This window comes from Salvelinus fontinalis, chromosome 30 (genome assembly GCF_029448725.1).
Source record: "Salvelinus fontinalis isolate EN_2023a chromosome 30, ASM2944872v1, whole genome shotgun sequence".
Classification (NCBI taxonomy): Eukaryota; Metazoa; Chordata; class Actinopteri; order Salmoniformes; family Salmonidae; genus Salvelinus; species Salvelinus fontinalis.
In genome coordinates this window covers 24,547,040-24,570,608 of record NC_074694.1, presented here as the reverse complement: position 1 = coordinate 24,570,608, position 23,569 = coordinate 24,547,040, and the positions used below count along the sequence as shown (strand labels likewise).

At 42.4% G+C, this 23,569-nt stretch overlaps 1 protein-coding gene across 1 annotated transcript in view; it reads left to right on the top strand.

Annotated features, from left to right (window-relative positions):
• Positions 1–5,212: 5,212 nt before the first annotated feature.
• LOC129828871 (heparan sulfate glucosamine 3-O-sulfotransferase 3A1-like) overlaps positions 5,213–23,569 on the top strand; it is a 56,221-nt gene continuing 37,864 nt past the window's right edge. Inside the window, exon 1 of the mRNA XM_055890133.1 lies at positions 5,213–6,320. Within this exon, the coding sequence (XP_055746108.1) occupies positions 5,674–6,320 (647 nt within the window). The 5' untranslated portion in view covers positions 5,213–5,673. The remainder of the gene's footprint in view (positions 6,321–23,569) is intronic.

Genomic DNA, 23,569 nt, shown 5'->3' with positions numbered 1-23,569 from the left:
TGTTCAAATGTTCACGGATACAAATGTTTGTTTAGACATTACAAAACTCCACGGCAGAACAACCAACTTCACTTGAGCATTAATCTGATTAACTTCTAATTGGTCCCAATCCCAGATCCGGGAGCACCCTCATCAGTAAAAAAGCTGACTAGCATAGCCTAGCATCACAAGTAAATACTAGCATCTAAATATCATGAAATCACAAGTCCAAGACACCAGATGAAAGATACACATCTTGTGAATCCAGCCATCATTTCTGATTTTTTAAATGTTTTACAGGGAAGACACAATATGTATTTCTATTAGCTAACCACGATAGCAAAAGACACAACTTTTTTTTCTCCACCATTTTTTTACTGCATAGGTAGCTATCACAAATTCGACCAAATAAAGATATAAATAGTCAATAACCAAGAAACAACTTCATCAGATGACAGTCTGATAACATATTTATTGTATAGCATATGTTTTGTTTGAAAAATGTGCATATTTCAGGTATAAATCATAGTTTTACATTGCAGCCACAATCACAACTCTTACCAAAGCAACTAGAATAACTACAGAGAGCAACGTGAATTACCTAAATACTCATCATAAAACATTTATGAAAAATACACAGCGTACAGCAAATGAAAGACAAAGATCTTGAGAATCCAGCCAATATTTCTGATTTTTTAAGTGTTTTACAGCGAAAACACAATTTGGCATTATATTAGCTTACTACAAAAGCCAACCACACAGCAGCATTGATTCATGCACGTTAGCGATAGCGAATAAACCAGCAAAAGATATTACATTTTTCACTAACCTTCTCAAAACTTCATCAGATGACAGTCCTATAACATCATATTACACAATACATATATTGTTTGTTCGAAAATGTGCATATTTAGCGGCACAAATCGTGGTTATACAATGAGAATAGCAGCCAAGCTGCAAACAAATGTCGGGAGAAATCTTGGGAGAGGCACCTAATCTAATCAATAACTAATCATGAACTTGACTAAAAAATACAGGTTGGACAGCAAATGAAAGATACATTAGTTCTTAATGCAACCGCTGTGTTAGATTCTTTTAAATTAACGTTACTACGACATACAGCGCGGGTTAAAGTGAGACCGCACCGAAATTAATGCCGGAATAGTAGATTAACATTTTTCAACAGAACAACGAATTAACATCATAAATAGTTCTTACTGTAACGGTCCTGACCTGTTTTATGTTGTTTTTGTATGTGTTTATGGTCAGGGCGTGTGTTTTGGGTGGGTAGTCTATGTTTTGTATTTCTAGGTTGGGTTTTTGTGTTCGGCCTGGTATGATTCTCAATTAGAGACAGGTGTGTATCGTTTGTCTCTAATTGAGAGTCATACTAAGGCAGCCAGGGTTTCACTGGGGTTTTGTGGGTGTTTGTTCCTGTGTCCACACATGGACGGTTGAAGGTTAGTCACGTTTGTTGTTTTGTAGTGTCTTGTTTGCTGTTTTCATTAAAAGATGGCTTATTTCCCTCAATCCGCATCTTGGTCCTATCCATGCTCCTCCTCGTCTAAGGGGGAGAACAACAATGACTACCTTTACACTTACTATTTGATGAGCTTCCATCAGAATCTTGTGCAAGTTGTCCTTTGTCCAGAAGAATCGTTGCTCAGTTGTAGATTGTCGTCTTCAACTTTGGAATTAGCAGTAAACATTAGCTATGTGGCGAAGACGTGCCCAACTCACTATAACGCAGCACAAATGAAATACCGAAAATCGCAATATACTGATATAAACTGGTATAACTCGGTTTAAAATAACTACATTATCATGTTTTTAACACCTATATCGAATAAAATCAGAGCCGGATATATCTAAAGCCTATAACGAGAGCTTTTCAGAATGCAATCCTGAGGTCTGTCTTGCGTCATGATGAACGTTGAAAAGAGTGCACACCCGGTTCCAAGAGCTTTTATACGGCCTCAGATCTACCTAGACACACCATTCCAATTCTCACTGCTTACTGACATCTAGGGGAAGGCGTATGCAGTGCATTTCGACCCATAGATTACATGGAAATTTAAACTGACCCTGGAACAGAGCCCCCGATTTGAGATTTTTCAGTTCTTGACAGGAAGTTTGCTGCAAAATGAGTTCTGTTTTACTCACAGATATAATTCAAACGGTTTTAGAAACTAGAGAGTGTTTTCTATCCAATAGTAATAATAATATGCATATTGTACGAGCAAGAATTGAGTACGAGGCAGTTTAATTTGGGAACAAATTTTTACAAAGTCGAAATGGCGCCCCACTATTGAGAAAAGGTTTTAAGAGTTGGATTTATTTGTGTTTCTGTGGTTACTTAATAGGAACCCTTCCTCCTCTTCAGGCCAGGATGATGATATCAAAAACACCACCTCAATGACTGGCCCACAGCTGTGTATATACAACCAAATACGTTTTCTCCCCCGTCTCTACAGAAAAAGCATTGAATTAATCCTACAATATTCAGCTATACAACGCTTCAGACCTGCCCACAAAGACACACAGTGAATGATATGTTGGTATTATATCACGTCATAAATATGTTGTGTATCAGGAATGATGTATTTCTTTATTCCCTGAAGCCTATTATTTTAATCCAGACCTGGGTTCCAGTACTATTTGAAATCATTTTGAATACTTTAGCTGGGCTTGACAGGGCTTGCGACGTCCCGTGTGGCTTAGTTGGTAGAGCATGGCGCTTGCAATGCCGGAGTTGTGTATTCGATTCCCATGGGGGACCAGTACAAAAAAAGTATAAAGCTGTATGCACACACTCAGAGAATCTGAGTCGCTCTGGATTTCAAATTTTAACCCAGGGCTGCTTTAACCACCACTCAGAGAATCTAAAGTAGTTCCTTACTGGGTGCTGAGGAGGGTATGACATCAGTGCACACTGGGTGGCATCTAACTCTGTCTTTTATTTAGCTCTTACTTACTCTCTTAATTGAGCTCTAAAGTGGCTGATGCCACTTCAATTCTCATAAAAATGTGATGTTTTTAGGACTTGCTCTGTTTTTTAAAGAGTTGCTCTGTTTCAGCCAGAGAGAAAAAAATGAGCTTGTGGGGAAAGTTTTTTTTATGCTAATCATAACTCACCCCAGGGAACATTTTATAAATCCGAAGTCAACTTTGTCCATTTGTAAAAGTTTTTAATGGTAGTATATTCATTTAACAATGTGTGTACTGTGTTGGCCTCAGACTAAATGATGCTGTGTGTCAATAATATTGTATTACAAGTTCACAACATAACCTCTAATAGTGGGAAACTTCTTCTGACCATGTCCGAATCCCACCCGGGAGTCCCAACGTTTTGATGAAATTAGTATTCCTGTTTTACAGCCTTGAATTTCCAAGTCCAGAAAACTGCAGCAATAATAGTTCCTAAACCTCAGAGCATAAAGCTGTCTGACAATGAAGTGCAGTACTGAGACGCCCAGTCTGCATCCGAAATGGCACCCTATTCACTATATAGTGCACTACTGTTAACCAAGGCCCATTAAGTGCACTACCTTTGACCATGAGCCCTATGGTCCCTCGTCCTAAAGTAGTGCACTGTAGGGTGCCATTTTGGACACACCCCTAGTCTCCTTATGTACCCAGACAACTTGGTCAATTCAATAATTCGAACAAGGAAATGTTGGAGCAACCAAGGTTTCATTGTTAATACGTAGTACATTTGAGTGGAACATCGTCAAAATCTACAGCGCTAGAAAAAATATTTCAATATAACTTTATAGCAACAATCAAGGACAGATTATTCAATGTTTTGGTATTTGTCTTCTCTGTGGACAGTGTTAACTTTGCCTCACCGTGCCCTTAGAATTGATTCAGTATGCACAGTAAAGTGTAATTCTGTTCTGAGGGTAATAAACAGCTTTGTGTTTTGCATTACCTTTAAACTCTGCATCCAAGATTCCAACAAGGCTGCGTCGATGGAACCATAGTACAGTCATTTGGATAAATGGCGAAGATGAAAGTGGGATTTTGTTTTTACATGCCTTCTAGACTGTTTGCACATTTTTGCTAAAGCACCAAAGTCTGGGCGTATAATTAAACTCTAAATGCTGTTTTTTTGTGTTTGAAGAAAATGTGTATCCCTGCACTCCTTGCACAAACATCTAACATTCTCCAAATGGCTGTTACACAGACACACCCCGGATCACATAGACTAAGTCGCTAAAACTTTAGAAAAGCTACTAGATTGATTGTTCTGATGAATCACTACAAAATCTGTGTGTCTAACTCTTGACTCAACTCCTGACTAAGGAAGGAACAACTGTATTGGGTAAGACATGCAGCTATGAATGAGGAAGAGACCCATATCTTTCTTCTCTCTTTCTCCTTGCATTCCTCCATCGATGTGAAATATTTGACCCTTGGGGGTCTGCTGGGCAGCACAGAGGGCTGGAGAGAACCCTCCTATCGCCTCTAGTCTTTTAGGGAGATAGAAAGGCATTGCGTGTGATTTGTTAAATGTGGGGTGCCCCCTGTATTGTGTCCCCAACACGGGGACATCTGGCAGTAGCAATACGGCCCTGTGATAAAGGCCTCTGTGGTCTCTGTACTCTTTCTCAACCAGTGAGCTGTGCAGCATTGAAGCACTGCCCAGACATTCTCATGCTAATACACAGAAAGGATGACAGCAGATGTGAAACATTTGGTTCTGTTCTTGTTCACTTGTAAAGAAATAATGTGCCCGTTATCATTATTTTACTTTCTGCTGTTCCGCTCTGTGTTATAAAACAGAGAGAAAGAATGTTTACAATGGAGGCCATCTTCTTAGGTGGCCTGAGGCAGAGAGAGGGTTGACTTTATGTGTGACTATTGGGAAAGGGAATATCTAAGGAGAGTGATGGCTCTGAGGGTGACTCAGTGAAAAAGCATTTTAGCTTCAGAATAAGGGTAAACTACAGTAATATAATCATACTAAGAAACATTTGAACAATGAGTTAATCAAACAGGTGTGTGTGTGTGTGTGTGTGTGTGTGTGTGTGTGTGTGTGTGTGTGTGTGTGTGTGTGTGTGTGTGTGTGTGTGTGTGTGTGTGTGTGTGTGTGTGTGACAGCCCATCAACAGGCAAGGCAGGTTTGGGACTAAGTTCCCTCCCTACTGCCATTTCATTGGATCCTGACATGCCTCTCACATACCTTTGCAAAACGTTTACACACTCTAATTAGATGAAGACATGCCCATCTTCCTCTCTGAAGTCATACAGAAGTTTAATACAACTGCCACGTGTTTAAAATGAAATAAAGGTGCTGAATTTATGCATAGTCATTTAATTTAAACAACAAACAGCCTACATGTTGTATTCTAATCGTGGCTAGAGTACTGACAATGCTCTTTTGGCAATACATTATTGGTTTAATGCGGGATAGCCAGCCATTGACATTTAGAATTGCACTGCGTATTCAACTGTTTTCTGACGTTGAAGTAGACTTCCAATATTATTTATTATAAAGACTTTAACAGCTCGAGCGCTGGGACACATGTGAGGGTTATTTTTGAGTGAGCCGCGTGCAAGGTCTAATCCACTGGTGGATGCGTAGCAAGCTCTGGTAGCCTACGAGCTGTCCCCTCTATTTCTTAATGGCAAGACCCGATAATGTCTGCCTAGCATGGCTGTGGCTTCTGAACCGGAGACCCAAGGACCGTTATGGCTTTTAGCCGAGTCTATTCGGACCCCCTGTCCCGAGGAATTTTCAAGAAATTCGTGGTCATGCTGTGTTCTCTCCTCACCTCCCTGTACCTCCTCCACTGCCTCACGGACCGCTGCAGCAGCATGCCCACGCCGGTGAAAGCATCCAGCCAAGTCGTGGGCTTCTTCGCCTCGGAACTACACGACTTGAGGTCGCTGAGGAGGAAAAGACTGTTACAGAAATGGACCACAGGGTCCAAGCCGGGCTTGAGCTACGAGAGCGCCGACGACGCTAAACGCACCTCCGAGTACTCCCGGTTCAACGATGCTGATACCGGACAGGTTTTGTACGAACCGGGACATCAGGTGGACAGTGATAGCGAAAAGAACCGAGAACTGTCGCATTATATGCAGCCTTCTTTGGGTGATATAGTTTATTCGAAGAGATTAGCACCTCGGTTTATGGTGAAGACGGGGAGTACAGGTAAACTCAGTCCGCTTGGAGACGGGAGCAAGAAGCTTCCACAGGCGATGATCATCGGGGTAAAGAAAGGAGGGACGCGCGCGCTGCTCGAGTTCCTCCGCGTGCATCCAGACATCCGAGCTGTGGGAGCCGAACCGCACTTCTTCGACCGAAACTACGAGAATGGACTGGAGTGGTACAGGTAAATGTTTAAATAAATACATTGAATATAAGTGAAATTATTATTTTTGTTATTTTTTATTAGTAGTGGGCTTATTGTTAGTATTATTATTATTGGATTATGATAAGCCTATGCCTCTACGTATCCCAAATTCATCAGTGCAGAGTGAAATATTGTTTTAGACAAGTTTTAAAAGTTGTGCTGTTGCGTTGTTTTAAAAGTTGTGCACCGCCAGTGCCTCTCACTGGCAACACTTGTTCAACGGACCAAGTTTTATAGCACACTTATTTTCTATTACTTTGTTGCTTTTTGTCTTTGAAGGGGCTTTAATTACAGTATACGGTCCTTTTTTTCATTACAATATACAGGATATAAACAAAGATATTTACATATAAATCATGGACAACTTGGTGCCCTATAGGCTACTTTATTCAACTGTTAAACTAGTGTCAAAGTTGTGGGAGAGCTCTCATAACACCTAAATATATCTTATAATTCACTACAGATTAATTTGATATTTTGGGTATTTTTGATATTAGGAAAATACGCATTTAAGATTTAAAAAAGGTATTTCTGTAGCCTACAATTAATACTGCGTAATTATGACATATGAACTAGACTAACGACATGTTTTTCCTAACCAATTATATAGGCTATTGTCTTTTTCAAAGACCAATGATGGGGATTCATTTGTAACGATAGTTTACATGATTAAGTAGCCAACCTTATCAATAACCTTATCAATAAGTTCATATTTTATTTACTCAAAATGTATCTTGGCAAATTGGCTTCTCTTTAGGTTTCATGGCAGATCACAATATCACCTTATAAAATGTGTCTCCCCAAAATCCTAAAGAAATATATTAGTGTATTAACGTAATTTATGACACTTTCCATTGCATTTAAAATGAAATAAAGTGAATACTTTTCATGTAAAAAATACACTTAATTGCTGTCTTGTAATTATTAATTATCAAATATAAAACATATATAAAAAATCGAATTGTTCTTCATAGGCCTATTCAACATCACCAATAGTTGAATGGCGAGATACAAATAAGTATTATAGGGAAAAGGCCCAGATTTAGATAACATGCATAGTACCGCCTTGCTTCCAAAGTGACAAGCACTTTAAATGGTGCGGGAGTAGGGTCAATGTCTGGCCGAAAATAAATATTCTGAACAAACTCTAAATACACATAAATACAGACATACACTCTCTCCCCCTCAATCCCCTCTCTTCTTTGAGAGTTACCATATTTTATCCCACTTTTCTCTCTCTCTGTGTTCAAGCCTATGGATTTGTGATCAGTAGGTTCACGTTGTTGTGTGTGCATACGTGTGTGTGTGTGTGTGTGGTTGTGCACACGCCCATGTGCGTGTGTGTGGTTGTGCGTGCATCCATGTATGTGTGTGGTTGTATGCGTGCCCATGTGTTTGTGTGTGTGTGGTTGTGCGTACGCCATGCCTGTGTGTGTTCTCTCTTCGGGGGTGCATGTCTCTCCCTCTCAGTGGGTCTGTGTGTAATGGGGCATTGCCGATGCTGCAGCTCTGTTTTTAAGAAGGATTAGGGTTATAACGAAGGGTTACCTGAGTGTCTCAGGAGGTTTGATTCACCTTTTGATTGGGTTAACACTATGCAGTTCACTCTAAAAGCTTGGAGAAACTTCTCCTCTCACCCGGGCCCCCTCCTTCTAACTCCCCCAAACCCCCCATCCAGCCTCGGCCCCCTCTCATACCCTAGCTCTCATACCCTCTCCCCACACACAGACACCTCCCTCTTTGTGCCTCTGTGAGCGTGAACACTCTCTCTTTTGGCCATCACTCTTTCACACCCTTCTGTTTACCTATTCATCCATTGTGGGAGTGTATATCCATGAGGGTTCCATCTATCCTGAGGAGTTGCCAAGATTCTTCTACATGGAATTTGGTCCATGAGCTCCAAGGACTAGCCGAACAAACTCAACCTCAGGGCCTGTTACACTTAATGCCTTCCATTAAAATGGGGAATGGGCCCTTGAATTAAAATGGCCGGAGCAGAAGAAATAAAGAAGGGTTACAACAACGTGACTGACTAGTCAGCCTGAAGGAGTGCATCTGCTGTGTAGAGGTCTACTCCTGTCAACTCTGTTCCAGGAAGTCTGAGAGAGACTCCCTTTATTAATAGTCTTTGTGTGTGGACGCTTTAACGCAGTCATTTAGACTTGAACTTGATTGAAGTGTGTGAAACTTTGTTGTTTTACTCAAGAAGTGTCGAACACGCAAATGGAAGTGGAATGCTGTTGCTGAACTGTTAATAACCTCTGTGTGTATATGCTTTTGATAGGAAGTAGCCCTCTCATTTAGACATAGGGCTTGATTCAATCAGCCGAAATCCGCCTAGCGGTTGTTTTGGAGGTGTCTCAGTTGGTTGTTTTGGAGGCGTCTCAGTTGGTTGTTTTGGAGGTGTCTCAGTTGGTTGTTTTGGAGGTGTCTCAGTTGGTTGTTTTGGAGGTGTCTCAGTTGGTTGTTTTGGAGGTGTCTCAGTTGGTTGTTTTGGAGGTGTCTCAGTTGGTTGTTTTGGAGGTGTCTCAGTTGGTTGTTTTGGAGGTGTCTCAGTTGGTTGTTTTGGAGGTGTCTCAGTTGGTTGTTTTGGAGGTGTCTCAGTTGGTTGTTTTGGAGGCGTCTCAGTTGGTTGTTTTGGAGGCGTCTCAGTTGGTTGTTTTGGAGGTGTCTCAGTTGGTTGTTTTGGAGGTGTCTCAGTTGGTTGTTTTGGAGGTGTCTCAGTTGGTTGTTTTGGAGGTGTCTCAGTTGGTTGTTTTGGAGGTGTCTCAGTTGGTTGTTTTGGCGGTGGTAGAGGTGGAACTGTGATAGAGCTGTCAAATCCACAAGAGGCTCCTGGTATTATACCTAAAGCGGACATTACCATTGGTTGCACGGAGTTGCATTAAGAGAAATCCCATGCAGCCTTGTTTACAAGTTGAACAGTGGAATGTGAGATGTGATCTACACCTCCATTATGATGATAGAAACCCTCATTATTTAGTTTAATGATATTTCAAGTTGACCGTCATTTCTTTATGGCCTACACTTTCTCCTTCTGAACTTCTAATGCGAGTAGGGTGGGTGTGGCTTTATGACAATGATCGCAAGAGCAGCTGCTCACCAATTTGACGGCTCCAACGCAGTTCAACCTCCAGAACCGCTATGCGGCTGTCTGCTGTCGTCAGTAAACGCTTGATCTGATTGAATCTAGGCCTTAGTTTGATTGAAGTATGTGAAGTTTCTTTTTCCCTCTATTCAAGAAGTGTCAAACGCTAATGGAAGCGAAATGGTGTTTCTGAACTGCAGTGCACTCGGAGTTCATTCACTTGACGTCAAAACCCTCTAAATCTGGGCTTCAGCTGTCAAGCTCTGAACATTTTTTTTCATTCTCTTTTTTGGTCTTTTGTACTGCTGCATGGAATGGCCCAAAACAATCTGCAGATTATACAACACACATGACAATGTGATGGATTTGTGCAAATGGCTAAGCATTAAGAAAACAAACAAGAGAACGGTCCGGCGCTATTCATTCATGCTACTTGTCATTTTTGTGTATTGTTTCACAATTCTAGAAAACGGTTTTGGTTCTAGAAAGGCGGTCTCGGTGGTAGAGGGAAACAAGGCCATGGTTTTCTATAGCTAATCACTGCATCCAATTTCCTGGAATTACGTGATTCTTTTCATTAGTGTGTGTGTGTGTGTGTGTGTCTGTGTGTCTGTGTGTGTGTGTGTGTGTGTGTGTGTGTGTGTGTGTGTGTGTGTGTGTGTGTGTGTGTGTGTGTGTGTCTGTGAATAGTTAAAGGCAGAGAGAGCAGAGGCATCCGTCTCATGGGACTTAGAGTCTTTGTTTAGAGTAATGGCCGATATGTGGACTGAACATGAATCACTATGGCCTGTCTGTCTCTCCCTGTGGGAATGTGTGTGTGTGTGTGTGTGTGAGCGAGCGTGTGTGCGCGTGCGCACGAGCGAGCGTACGTACGTACGTGTGTGTGTTTCCGGTGTGTTTGTGTGTGTCTATGGGAATGTGTGTGTGGGGGACATAGTTTAACACTTCGAAGTCCTAATGTGACATGGCATCAACAACATCCAGCGGTCTGTGTTTTCCTGCTTTCCCAGTGGAAACATAGACAGACATATTGTAGCCCCCAAGTCCCTAAGGAAAGTTATCACTTTGTGTAGAAGTTACCAAGATATATTGCCAATATTTGCATAATATTTTTCATATTATTTTCTATGTAATATATCCAACAGTTGCAGTGGCGATTTTTGTATGTAAATCTTGGTGGGGCAATCTCAAAAAGACACAACACAACACTAAACAATGTATTAATTGCAGTATAACGGCGATAAGCGGTGCCCACAAATTGTTAGGGCCTACGTAAAGCTGTCCCAACTGCAGAGCTTTCTTTCCAGCACCATGGAGTGAATCCTTACCACCGCTACACCTGGCTATCAGCGGAGCCTTGTCTGGCAGCGAAACAATTAATTCAGCCTGATATGGCTGACTTGCTTAAACAAATGTGACAATTGAGATGATCAAACTATGGCATAAAGGGAACAATGAGCGGATAAGAGGCATTCCGTCATTTATTATTATTATTTATTACATTAATGAGCGATAGACGATGGAAGTAGTCAATATATGTGTTCAGCACTTTTGAAATATACAGCGACAGAATGCAGAACATGGGCAGCTCTTACAGTATTTTCCCTGTACACCAAGTCAGAACCGTAGGATAAATAAAGACTTTGAAAATAAGATGTTGATATGATCAGTCCAATCAAAGCTACTGTACATATAACGTGATTTGACGTCATTTTATCTGTGGCCAATGACCTTAAGCCTTCTATGAAGGGCACTTGTAATATAACTCTATGGCAGCACCCAAAGGGCTGAAATTTTGGATGTCTACCCTTACTAAGGACATAGACTTTGGAATGACGTACCGTCCCCATGAGTGACAGAACACTGAGCCAATCACGGCGCAATGCTCCTATGTTTGGCTGGCTCACCCCACCACAGAAAGCACTGAGCTAGGCTGAAACACCTGCATTTTGGAGCTGCCTTTCTCAAGAAAATAATAAAGAGACCATGTGTGTATGCGGCTTTATTATTTAACTCGATATATACACTACTGTTCAAAAGTTTGGGGTCACTTAAAATGTCCTTGTTTTTGAAAGAAAAGCAATTTTTTTGTCCATTAAAATAACATCAAATTGATCAGAAATACGGTGTAGACATTGTTAATTTTGTAAATTACTATTGTAGCTGGAAACGGTACATTTTTTATGGAATATCTACATATGCGTACAGAGGCCCATTATCAGCAACCATCACTGCTGTGTTCCAATGGCACATTGTGTTAGCTAATCCAAGTTTATAATTTTAAAAGGCTAATTGATCATTAGAAAACCCTTTTGCAATTATGTTAGCACAGCTGAAAACTGTTGTCTCAGCCCCACCTGTCCTGATTAACGGGTCGCCACTGGACAGTTGTAAATAACGTTCACCAAGTTTTTGGAGTGAATTCAGCATACCCAGTGTATTTTCCTTCCCCTGACAAAGTGAAATCTGATTCACACCGAAGTTGTACTAATGCCTTTTGTACAGCAAACCATTATCTTTTAGTCTTGTAATACATTGGGTAAAATGTATGATTTATGCATTTACATGTGTGTGTATCTGCCTCTCTGTGTACAATGTAAGTAGTTGTACAGTAGGTCTACATTGTTAGCCATTAAACAGGAAGTAGTTCTAGGTCTACATTGTTAGCCATTAAACAGGAAACCAGCGGCTCAGTGTTATATTTCACTACCCATCTCTCTACCTTGTACCGAGACAATCATGCTTGACCCGACAAGCTATTGTTGTGGAAATGTGATGTACTCCAAGTGAACAAGGTCACAGACAACACTCTGATGTAATGAAAGGTCCATGTTGATGGTAGTTTAGCGTTATGTCTGGGACCTACTAGGGTTACCCTCTAACCCAGCCTTCACCTGTCAAGGCCAGGGGATTTGGAGGGGTGGGGGGGGGGGGGTTGAGCGTGGTCTGCAGGGGTCCGAGGGGGTGCGCTGTCTGACATCACCAGACTGGCTGGATTAGGCCAGACCAAACCATCTAATGAGTTAATTGCCCTTCATAAAAACACATGTGACCTGCACCAGACTAGCAGTCTGAGGTCCCTGCCTGCCAACACATCATCTATCCTATACATAGTATATTCCCAGAAACCCATGTTATTGTCTTGTTAAGCCAAGTCTTACAAGAAAAATAGATGTTATTATTTTGGATTCAGTTGTTTGCATGAAAAGTATGTTGTACCAAAAACAAGACACAAGGGAGTGAATTATGAATGAAAAAGCTCAGCTCCAAAAAATAGAAATTTGTGTAAAATTAGGGCCTTTACCTGTTTATTGAACTGGCTGTATTTTACAGGAAATTAAGTAATGGTACTAAAAGTGTTCTGATAATAAAAGCATTGACCCAGTCGGGACCCATAGAGAATGGTTCTTTGGGGATTTTCTGTAGTGCTGCTCTCTGTTCCTCTGGCTAGCCCTGTCTCTGTAGTGCTGCTCTCTGTTCCTCTGGCTAGCCCTGTCTCTGTAGTGCTGCTCTCTGTTCCTCTGGCTAGCCCTGTCTCTGTAGTGCTGCTCTCTGTTCCTCTGGCTAGCCCTGTCTCTGTAGTGCTGCTCTCTGTTCCTCTGGCTAGCCCTGTCTCTGTAGTGCTGCTCTCTGTTCCTCTGGCTAGCCCTATCTCTGTAGTGCTGCTCTCTGTTCCTCTGGCTAGCCCTGTCTCTGTAGTGCTGCTCTCTGTTCCTCTGGCTAGCCCTGTCTCTGTAGTGCTGCTCTCTGTTCCTCTGGCTAGCCCTGTCTCTGTAGTGCTGCTCTCTGTTCCTCTGGCTAGCCCTGTCTCTGTAGTGCTGCTCTCTGTTCCTCTGGCTAGCCCTGTCTCTGTAGTGCTGCTCTCTGTTCCTCTGGCTAGCCCTGTCTCTGTAATGCTGCTCTCTGTTCCTCTGGCTAGCCCTGTCTCTGTAGTGCTGCTCTCTGTTCCTCTGGCTAGCCCTGTCTCTGTAATGCTGCTCTCTGTTCCTCTGGCTAGCCCTGTCTCTGTAGTGCTGCTCTCTGTTCCTCTGGCTAGCCCTGTCTCTGTAGTGCTGCTCTCTGTTCCTCTGGCTGGCCCTGTCTCTGTAGTGCTGCTCTCTGTTCCTCTGGCTGGCCCTGTCTCTGTAGTGCTGCTCTCTGTTCCTCTGGCTGGCCCTGTCTCTGTAGTGCTGCTCTCTGTTCCTCTGGCTAGCCCTGTCTCTGTAGTGCTGCTCTCTGTTCCTCTGGCTGGCCCTGTCTCTGTAGTGCTGCTCTCTGTTCCTCTGGCTAGCCCTGTCTCTGTAGTGCTGCTCTCTGTTCCTCTGGCTAGCCCTGTCTCTGTAGTGCTGCTCTCTGTTCCTCTGGCTGGCCCTGTCTCTGTAGTGCTGCTCTCTGTTCCTCTGGCTAGCCCTGTCTCTGTAGTGCTGCTCTCTGTTCCTCTGGCTGGCCCTGTCTCTGTAGTGCTGCTCTCTGTTCCTCTGGCTGGCCCTGTCTCTGTAGTGCTGCTCTCTGTTCCTCTGGCTAGCCCTGTTTCTGTAGTGCTGCTCTCTGTTCCTCTGGCTAGCCCTGTCTCTGTAGTGCTGCTCTCTGTTCCTCTGGCTAGCCCTGTTTCTGTAGTGCTGCTCTCTGTTCCTCTGGCTAGCCCTGTCTCTGTAGTGCTGCTCTCTGTTCCTCTGGCTAGCCCTGTCTCTGTAGTGCTGCTCTCTGTTCCTCTGGCTAGCCCTGTCTCTGTAGTGCTGCTCTCTGTTCCTCTGGCTAGCCCTGTCTCTGTAGTGCTGCTCTCTGTTCCTCTGGCTAGCCCTGTCTCTGTAATGCTGCTCTCTGTTCCTCTGGCTAGCCCTGTCTCTGTAGTGCTGCTCTCTGTTCCTCTGGCTAGCCCTGTCTCTGTAGTGCTGCTCTCTGTTCCTCTGGCTGGCCCTGTCTCTGTAGTGCTGCTCTCTGTTCCTCTGGCTAGCCCTGTCTCTGTAGTGCTGCTCTCTGTTCCTCTGGCTAGCCCTGTCTCTGTAGTGCTGCTCTCTGTTCCTCTGGCTAGCCCTGTCTCTGTAGTGGCCTGTGGTGAGAGGCCGTCAGATGTAGGGGAAGACACTATCAAAGTATGTTTTTACTGTACTCCAAATGCCAGGCATACATTACAAGATCCAGATGTAAACATTTGGAATAATATTTTGGACCTTGTCCCATATATGAATACCATAAACATTCATTTTTCAAACTCTTTTGTGATTATCATGATTTCCTATATGAGTCTAGTCGTCCAGCCAAATAGCTTCGCTGATGCTGCTCCATGTATGAAAAGTTGCACAAAGAAAATACATTGACTCAGTCGTCAGAACTGTTGGTGAAAAGTGGTCTAAATTCCCAGCATTTTCCGTGAGCTTCACTTCCAAGTTGTTCATATTTTGGCAGGGTTAGGTGTCAATTAAGTGGGTGGCAGAGTTGAGAGTGCTGCCTTGTTTGTTGCTCTCAGACATGTCACTCGTCATTGGGCCTGTGAAGAGGTCTGGAGGACACGTGGAAAGGAAAGGCTGGCAGCTTATTGGTAGGGAGGAGAAACATCCCAGCAGTTAGCTATATTACTGTGGACGCCTTGAGTAGTGTGAGGAATTTCTGTAGTTTTCCATTATAGCAAAGTCTATACAGGCACACAGAAGCAATGCATTTACAGTAGATGACTTTGCATCTATTCATATTTCATAAGTTCATTAGTTAGCCTTCATTGTGGTGTGTGCTGCTGGTTGTCATGTGAAAGCAGAACCATACCAAAGAAAGAGACTCCTGTGTGTGTGTGTGTGTGTGTGTGTGTGTGTGTGTGTGTGTGTGTGTGTGTGTGTGTGTGTGTGTGTGTGTGTGTGTGTGTGTGTGTGTGTGTGTGTGTGTGTGTGTGTGTGTGTGTGTGTGTGTGTGTGTGTGCATGCGTCCACGCTGCATGCATCCCCCCAGTGTACCACTGGCAGTCAACATTGCTTTGATCTGGCTTGGCCAGGAGTCCAGCTATGACATGTTCTTCCTCTCAGAGTTTTAAACGGAGCGAGTGAGTTAAAATGGGCAAAAAAATCCACTGCACACACTGGTTGAATCAACGTTGTTTCCACATCATTTCAATTAAATTACATTGAACCAACGTGGAATAGACGTTGATTGAATTGACGTCTGTGCCCAGTGGGTCTGTCTCTTTATTTCTCTCTCATACGTACAGTACGCTAACTCTCTGGTACCAAGGTGTTTGATGTACATTTAATACACTCGCTTCTCTGAGCCCAATTGATTTATCAGATTTTCCTTGAAGGTGCACTACTGAAAACACAAAGCTGCATTGAAGCACCCAGAACAGTGCTGGACAGGGTGGTAACCCGATCCCCTGAGAGAGCAAGAAAGAGAAAGAGAGAGAGAGAGTGAGAGCTCATGAGCATGAGACCCTGACTGCCTCATGGTTGTGAAAGTGATTATCATGGAGTATAATTGTACTTGTAACACAAGGGGCCCCTCACCTTCCACTGGAGGAATGTAACCCACCATCACCACACACATACACAAACACACACACACCAAGGTTATTATAGTTTTGTGTTTTTATTTCTATTAGACTAAGATTTTCGTTTGACATTATGTTTAGTTTCAGTTAGTTTTCACATCTACTTTACTAGTTTTATTCACTTTCACTTTTATAAAAACGTTTCTATTTCGTTTTGATATTATTTCGTTTTAGTGTTAGGGACAGAAAGTAGCCTAATGTGTGGGAGACTAGAAGCCATTTATTAGTTGTGTAGTTGTTGTGTTTTTGGAATGTCACTTCGTGTCACTGTGGGTCAGTAATGCATAAGGTGATGGGTCAGGTTATAGGTTAGGTTAGGTTTAAAGGTAGACTCGGTGAGATGACGTAGATAGTGGGTCAATGTCTGGGTCAACCAGGAGCGTTGAAGCGCCAGGCTCAACATTTCCACTGTTTCGGTCCCGTAGTTACCATGTTGTAGCAGCGTGAAGCGCACCTGTGCAGATAATCTGTGTGACTGTGTAAGAGCAAAGTCTTGCGTCATGCTCATCTCAACGGGTGCGTTCGAGCAGATCACTTTTGTCAAGTCTGTGACCATCGTTGGTCACGGCCTTTCTAAGTGTGTTGCATTCAGGGGATAAAAATGGTCAGACTGGCACCTACAGTGCCTTCAGAAAGTAGTCTTGACTTTTGACTTTTTCCACATTTTGTTGTGTTACAGCCTGAATTTAAAATGGATTCAACTGAGATATTTGGTTACTGTCCTACACACAATACCCGATAATGTCAAAGTAGAATTATGTTTCTGACTTTTTTAATAATTCATGAAAAATTAAAAGCTGAAATGTCTTGAGTCAATAAGTATTCAAAGCCTTTGTTATGGCAAGCCTAAATAAGTTCAGGAATATACACTTGCTTAACAAGTCACATAATAAGTTACAGTGTTTTAACATGATTTTGGAATGACTACCTCATCTCTGTACCACACATGTACAATTATTTGTAAGTTGAGCAGGGAATTTCAAACACAGATTCAACCACAAAGACCAGGGAGGTTTTCCAATGCATCGCAAAGAAGGTCACTTATTGGTAGATACTGTAGGTAAAAAAACAAACAGACATCGAATATCCCTTTGAGCATCGTCAAGATATTTACATTACATTTTGGATGGTGTATCAATGCACCGTCACTACAAAATACAGATGTCCTTCCTAACTCAATTGCTGGAGAGGAAGAAAACCACTCAGGGATTTCACCATGAGGCCAATAAAAAATATTCCAAAACATGCATCCTGTTTGCAAAAATGCACTAAAGTAATATTGCAAATAAATGTGGAAAAGTAATTCACTTTTTGTCTTGAATACAAAGTGTTATGTTTGGGGCAAATCCAATACAACACATTACTGAGCACCACTCTCTGTATTTTCAAGCATAGTGGTGGCTGCGTAGTTAGGCGTATGCTTGTAATCGGACTGCTGTTTTTCAGTATAAAAAATATATAGAATTGAGCTAAGCTAAGGTAAAATCCTCGAAGAAAACCTGGTTTAGTCTGCTTTCCAACAGACACTTGGAGATTAATTCACCTTTCAGTCAGACAATAACCTAAAACACAAGGCCAAATCTACACTGGAGTTGTTTACCAAGAAAATAGTGGATGTTCCTGAGTGGCCGAGTTACAGTTTGGACTTAAATCTGCTTGAAAATATATGGCAAGACCTGAAAATGGTTGTCTAGCAATTATCAAAAACCAATTTTACAGAGCTTGAAGAATTTTGAAAATAATAATGGGCAAATGTTGCATATTCCAGGTGTGGAATACTCTTAGAGGCTTACCCAGAAAGACTCACAGCTGTAATAGCAGCCACAAATTATCTTACAAAGAATTGACTCATGGGTGTGAATACTTATGTAAATTATATATTTGAGTCTCTCTCTCACTAATTGGTTGTACATTGTGTACACATATAACATTATAATTAGGATTTCAGTTTGTGAGTGTGTGTTATGAGGTTAGGTACATGAGAGTTAGTCTAAAGTCTTTACCATTCAAACGTGCCCAATATCTGCGGTGCTGCTCGGAGCAATGTCATCTCGCTGGCCAGGTCATCTGATGCAGCACTCCATCATCCTTCTTGGTCAAATAGCCCTTACACAGCCTGGAGGTGTGTTTTGGGTCATTGTCCTGTTGAAAACAAATTATAGTACCACTAAGCACAAACCAGATAGGGTGGTGTATCACTGCAGAATGCTGTGGTAGCCATGCTGGTTAAATGTGCCTTGAATTCTAAATAAATCACTGACAGTGTCACCAGCAAAGCACCCCCACACCATCACACCTCCTCCTCCATGCTTCACGGTGGGAACCACACATGTGAAGATCATCTGTTTACCTACTCTGCGTCTCACAAAGAGAGACTTCAAAGTTCAAAAAATGTTCTGGATTGACTGACCTTCATGTCTTAAAATAATGATGGATTGTCGTTTGTCTTTGCTTATTTGAGCTATTCTTGCCATAAATGGACTTGGTCTTTTACCAAGTAGGGATATCTTCTGTATAACACCCCTACATTGTCACAAAACAACTGATTGGCTCAAACACATTAAGAAGGAAATTCCAACAAATTAACTTTTAACAAGGCACACCTGTTAATTGAAATGCATTCCAGGTGACTACCTCGTGAAGCTGGTTGAGAGAATGCCAAGAGTGTGCAAGCTGTCTTCAAAGCAAAGGGTGGCTACTTTGAAGAATCTCAAATATAAAATGTATTTAGATTTGTTTAACACTTTTTTTGGTTACTACAGGATTCCATATGTGTTATTTCATAGTTTTGTAATTTATGTAATACATTTCATCTCTCTTATTTTTTTGAAGTCCACAACCATGTGTGTGAGGTGTATACTTGTGTTTCAAAGTACATTTATTTAAGACTACCAAGAATCACTCTGTGTGACCCTGATTTAGCCCAGTGCAGTAAAAGGTTAAATTGTAAAGTACATCTCAATGTGACCCGCCAGAGTCAGAAGCTTGAAAACTCCATCAGAAATAAAAGCTTGAAACCTCATTAGATTTCTGCCCCTCAAAAAACGAAAACTTAACATAATTCATAATGGTTTGTTTTGTATTTATTTAATTTAGTTTTGGAGTGAAAGATAATAGTTTTAGTATAGTTGTTGTTTAAAATAACGTGTTTGTTAATTATTATATTTCAGTTTACTAAATCGTTTTTTGATGAATAGATTTAATTTCACCCTGTCTAATTTATAACCTGGAGCTACACACACACACACACACACACACACACACACACACACACACACACACACACACACACACACACACACACACACACACACACACACACACACACACACACACACACACACACACACACACACACACACACACACATGCCCTCGATCCCCACCATCACCCTTACACACCCCAGCAGCTGACCCTAAGAGGTCCCCATACAGGGAAGTAGGGAAGCGGGGTAGGTTGGGGAGGGGGAGGTGGGGAAGGTTGGGGAGAGCAGGGCAGGTTGGGGAGGTGGGGAAGGTTGGGGAGGCCAATATAGTTTGGGGAGGGAGGAGGTGCGGTAGGTTGGGCCACGGTACTGGCTGTCAGCAGCTGCCCCCTGGCATGCAGGGAATCTTCCCCCCGATGGGAGGATGGGGTCAGGCAGCAGGTGCAGGGTGATCCTCAGACACCTCATGAATTCCCCAGACGCTCACACCTGATGTTTTCACCTGACTGACCAAGGCACCCAAAATAACCTGTTTGTTGTCTGTTGGCCTGCGTCTGTCCGTCGGTCTGTCGTTCATTTCTGTGGGGGTCTAGTTGGTAACTTTGGTACAAATGGCTGAAGCCTCACCGACCAGGGACCATGGTGAGCTGCAGACCTGATATTTGATATTTTGCTTGAGCCTGCCTGAAGTGCCAGATGGGTGGTTTTGCTGTTTTGGGACTATTCAATTGGTTCATTAAGGCAGGCAAGCTCAATCAAGCACAGATAAAGTATTTAAAATGATATCAAATAGTATTTGAACCCAGGTCTGGTGAGCTGAGCTTTACCGAGAGCCTGTAGAAAGAAAGGTAATTGATCATTGTTAGGGTTAGGTCATCGAGGGCCACCTAGAGGGCTTCACACAGCATGTCCCACCCAAAAGAGTTCAGAGTTCACTACAGCAGACAGCAGATGGTATTGTTGGGGATGGAGTTACACTTGTTGCAGCATTCTGCTTGTTGTTTATTTGCTCTGGAGGTTTGCGTCCACACTAGTCAGGCAGGAACCTGTTTGTCCCTTTCTTATCTTAAGAACACTTCCGTTAAACAGCTGTTCTTGTTTTATGGGGTATTAGTAACAGTAGTAAGCAGTATCCGCTCAAGGATTCAGATTACAAAACCATTTGGTTTAGGCCTACAAACGTACAAGGCCTGCAACTCTCCCCTATGGTTTGAAATGTTATAGAGCTGAAGCAATTTACTGAAGCAATTTTCAATCATGTCTTAAGGCCAAATATGCAATATCCCAACATTAGACCTCTCTAGCCTTTGCCTATAAGTCTGCAACACTGTTCCACTGTAAGGCAATAGGTGTAACTCCTAAAAAGAACGATAGGGATTTACCGGTATTCAGCGAATGTTTGTGAATGTCAATGTTGTTTATTCTCCTTGAGCTCCCTTTGTGAAAACTTGCCATGTAATGTTTTCTAACATTATAGAGCTTTACTACAGCTCCTTAAGGTGCTTCTCTCATAAGTTAGTGTATCCACTTTATATGAGTCTGAATGAAAAGGACCCATGTCAGTAATTTCACTGACTGCCATTTATGCCCCCCCCTTCTACTTGGTATTTCAGTTTTTTCTGGCAGCCCAAGGGGGATGGGAGTAAAGTGTTATTCTTCCACAAACAAAGTGAAATCTTAAACCTATCATTTGGTACTGAGAACCGTTGCATTCAAGTTTTAGGCTACTGGCCCGGTCTCTACGGTCTCTCCACTAAACAAATCACTAAAGTACTGAAAAAATGTATGCAGATGGATAATTTCTTTAGAGCTTTAGCATGAAAGCCACAATATTGTTGCAGATTGAGGTGAGCCAAAACCATGTTATTTGGGCAGAGAGAAGGGCGGTTAAATGATGCGTGATGCCGAGTACATGCATGTTACAGCCCTCAATGGTGCGGAATGATGGAATATAGCCTCTGCCTTAGCATGATGGATCTCTCTCTCCCATCACACAGGCAACAGCTTTATCACAGGACAGGGAGCCGTCCGCCGTGTTTTCCACAAAAGAGAAAAAAATAGGATGAGGAGAGAGAGGGGGGGACCCAGATCTTTGGAAAGCCTGGGAACTAATAAAAAGAAGGAAGCCCTCAACTCTTGAGTGTTCTGTTTTCCGTTTTGACCGTAATATATTTCTCTGAAATGACTTTGCCACACATCCAATATGTCCAGCTTTTTGGCACAGTTTTTGGAGTGCCTGTCAAAATTAACAGCGGTTTGGTCAGTTAAATAATGACTCCTCAAAAGGTTACAAGTCCACAGTCCTTAACCACCTCTGCAGTGAAGTCTTGTTGCTCTCTTCCTCTCCACTTTACTTATTAATCTGTTCAAACATGAAAACAACACACTCTCTTCTTGGTGCCTCCCTGCTCTCTACCTCTCTGCTCTCAGCCTCCCTGCTCGATCGGCAGCCTGAATGCTGACACACTTGCCATGTGTGTGTTATCTGCAGCCGTCCATGTTGCGATATGATGTTTCCAAACCAACCTTCCTTTTTCCCTCCTGCTCCAGAGGGGCATGTGAAGAGCCAAACAGGCTCTCTGGCAGAGTCTAGATCTCCCCCTGCTCCTGTCTGCAGACCAGACTCTGCCAGAGCATGGAGAAAATATGAACACATCCAAATACCTCAGACAGACAGACACCGCACAACCTCTACCTACTGTGTGAGCACAACAGAGATATACCTTAACTTTTTGGGGACTGGGGGGCAGTATTGAGTAGCTTGGATAAAAAGGTGCCCAGAGTAAACTGCCTGCTACTCAGTCCTACAAGCTAGAATATGCATAGTATTAGTAGATTTGGATAGACAACACTCTGGAGTTTCTAAAACTGTTTGAATGATGTCTGTGAGTATAACAGAACTCATATGGCAGGCAAAAACCTGAGAAAAAATCCAACCTGGAAGTGGGAAATCTGAGGTTTGTAGTTTTTCAAGTCATTGCCTATCCAGTATACAGTGTCTATGGGGTCATATTGCACTTCCTAAGGCTTCCACTAGATGTCAACAGTCTTTAGAACCTTGTTTGATGCTTCTACTGTGATGGAGGGGGGAATGAGAGCTGATTGAGTCAGGGGTCTGGCAGAGTGCCACGAGCTCAGTCTTGCGCGCTCCCGTGAGAGTTAGCTGCGTTCCATTTCATTTCTACAGACAAAGGAATTCTCCGGTTGAAACATTATTGAAGATTTATGATAAAAACATCCTAAAGATTGATTCTATACTTCGTTTGACATGTTTCTACAAACTGTAATACGACTTTTCATCTGAACATTCGCCTGGACTTGCCCGCGCCTCTTGAGTTTGGATTTGTGTACGCGCGAACAAAAAGGAGGTATTTGGACATAAATGATTGACTTTATCGAACAAAACAAACATTTATTGTGGAACTGGGATTCCTGGGAGTGCAGTCTGATGAAGATCATCAAAGGTAAGTGAATATTTATAATGCTATTTCTGACTTCTGTTGACTCCACAACATGGCGGGTTGCTGTATGGCTTGTTTTTGTGTCTGAGCGCCAATATATACTAAGATTTTTGGATATAAATATGAACTTTATCGAACAAAACATAAATGTATTGTGTAACATGAAGTCCTATGAGTGTGATCTGATGAAGATTAGCAAAGGGTAGTGATTAATTTTATCTCTATTTATGCTTTTTGTGACTCCTCTCTTTGGCTGGAAAAATGGCAGTGTTTTTCTAAGACTAGGTGCTGACCTAACATAATCGTTTGGTTTGCTTTCGTCGTAAAGCCTTTTTGAAATCGGACGCTGTGGCTGGATTTACAACAAGTTTATCTTTAAAATGGTGTAAAATACTTGTATGTTTGAAGAATTTTAATTATGGGATTTCTGTTGTTTTGAATTTGGCGCCCTGCAATTTCACTGGATGTTGTTGAGGTGGGACGCTAGCGTCCCGAATATCCCAGAGGTTTTAAAGGAAGACTCTTGTGGAGTAAGTCTTGTCACAGAAACTGTACTGTAGGTATATACACTTAGTGTACAAAACATTAGGAACACCTTCCTAATATTGAGTTGCACCCCCCTCCTCCGTTTTGCCCTCAGCACAGACTCAATTTGTTGGGGCATTCAACAGGGATGCTGGCCCATGCTGATTCCAATGCTTCCCACAATTGTGTCAAGTTGCCTGGATGTCCTTTGGGTGGTGGACCTTTCTTGATACACACGGGAAACTGTTGAGCGTGAAAAATCAGTTCTTGACACACTCAAACCGGTTCGCCTTGCTGTACGTAGCTGTATCAGTCTAATTACTGTTGGTGTCATCTTGGAGAGACAATGAACCTATTTTCATTGTGACTGAAATTCAGCTCACCCTGGACTACCATCAAATCAGTTGCGAACCTTCTGAGCCTGCCTGTTTTACTAAT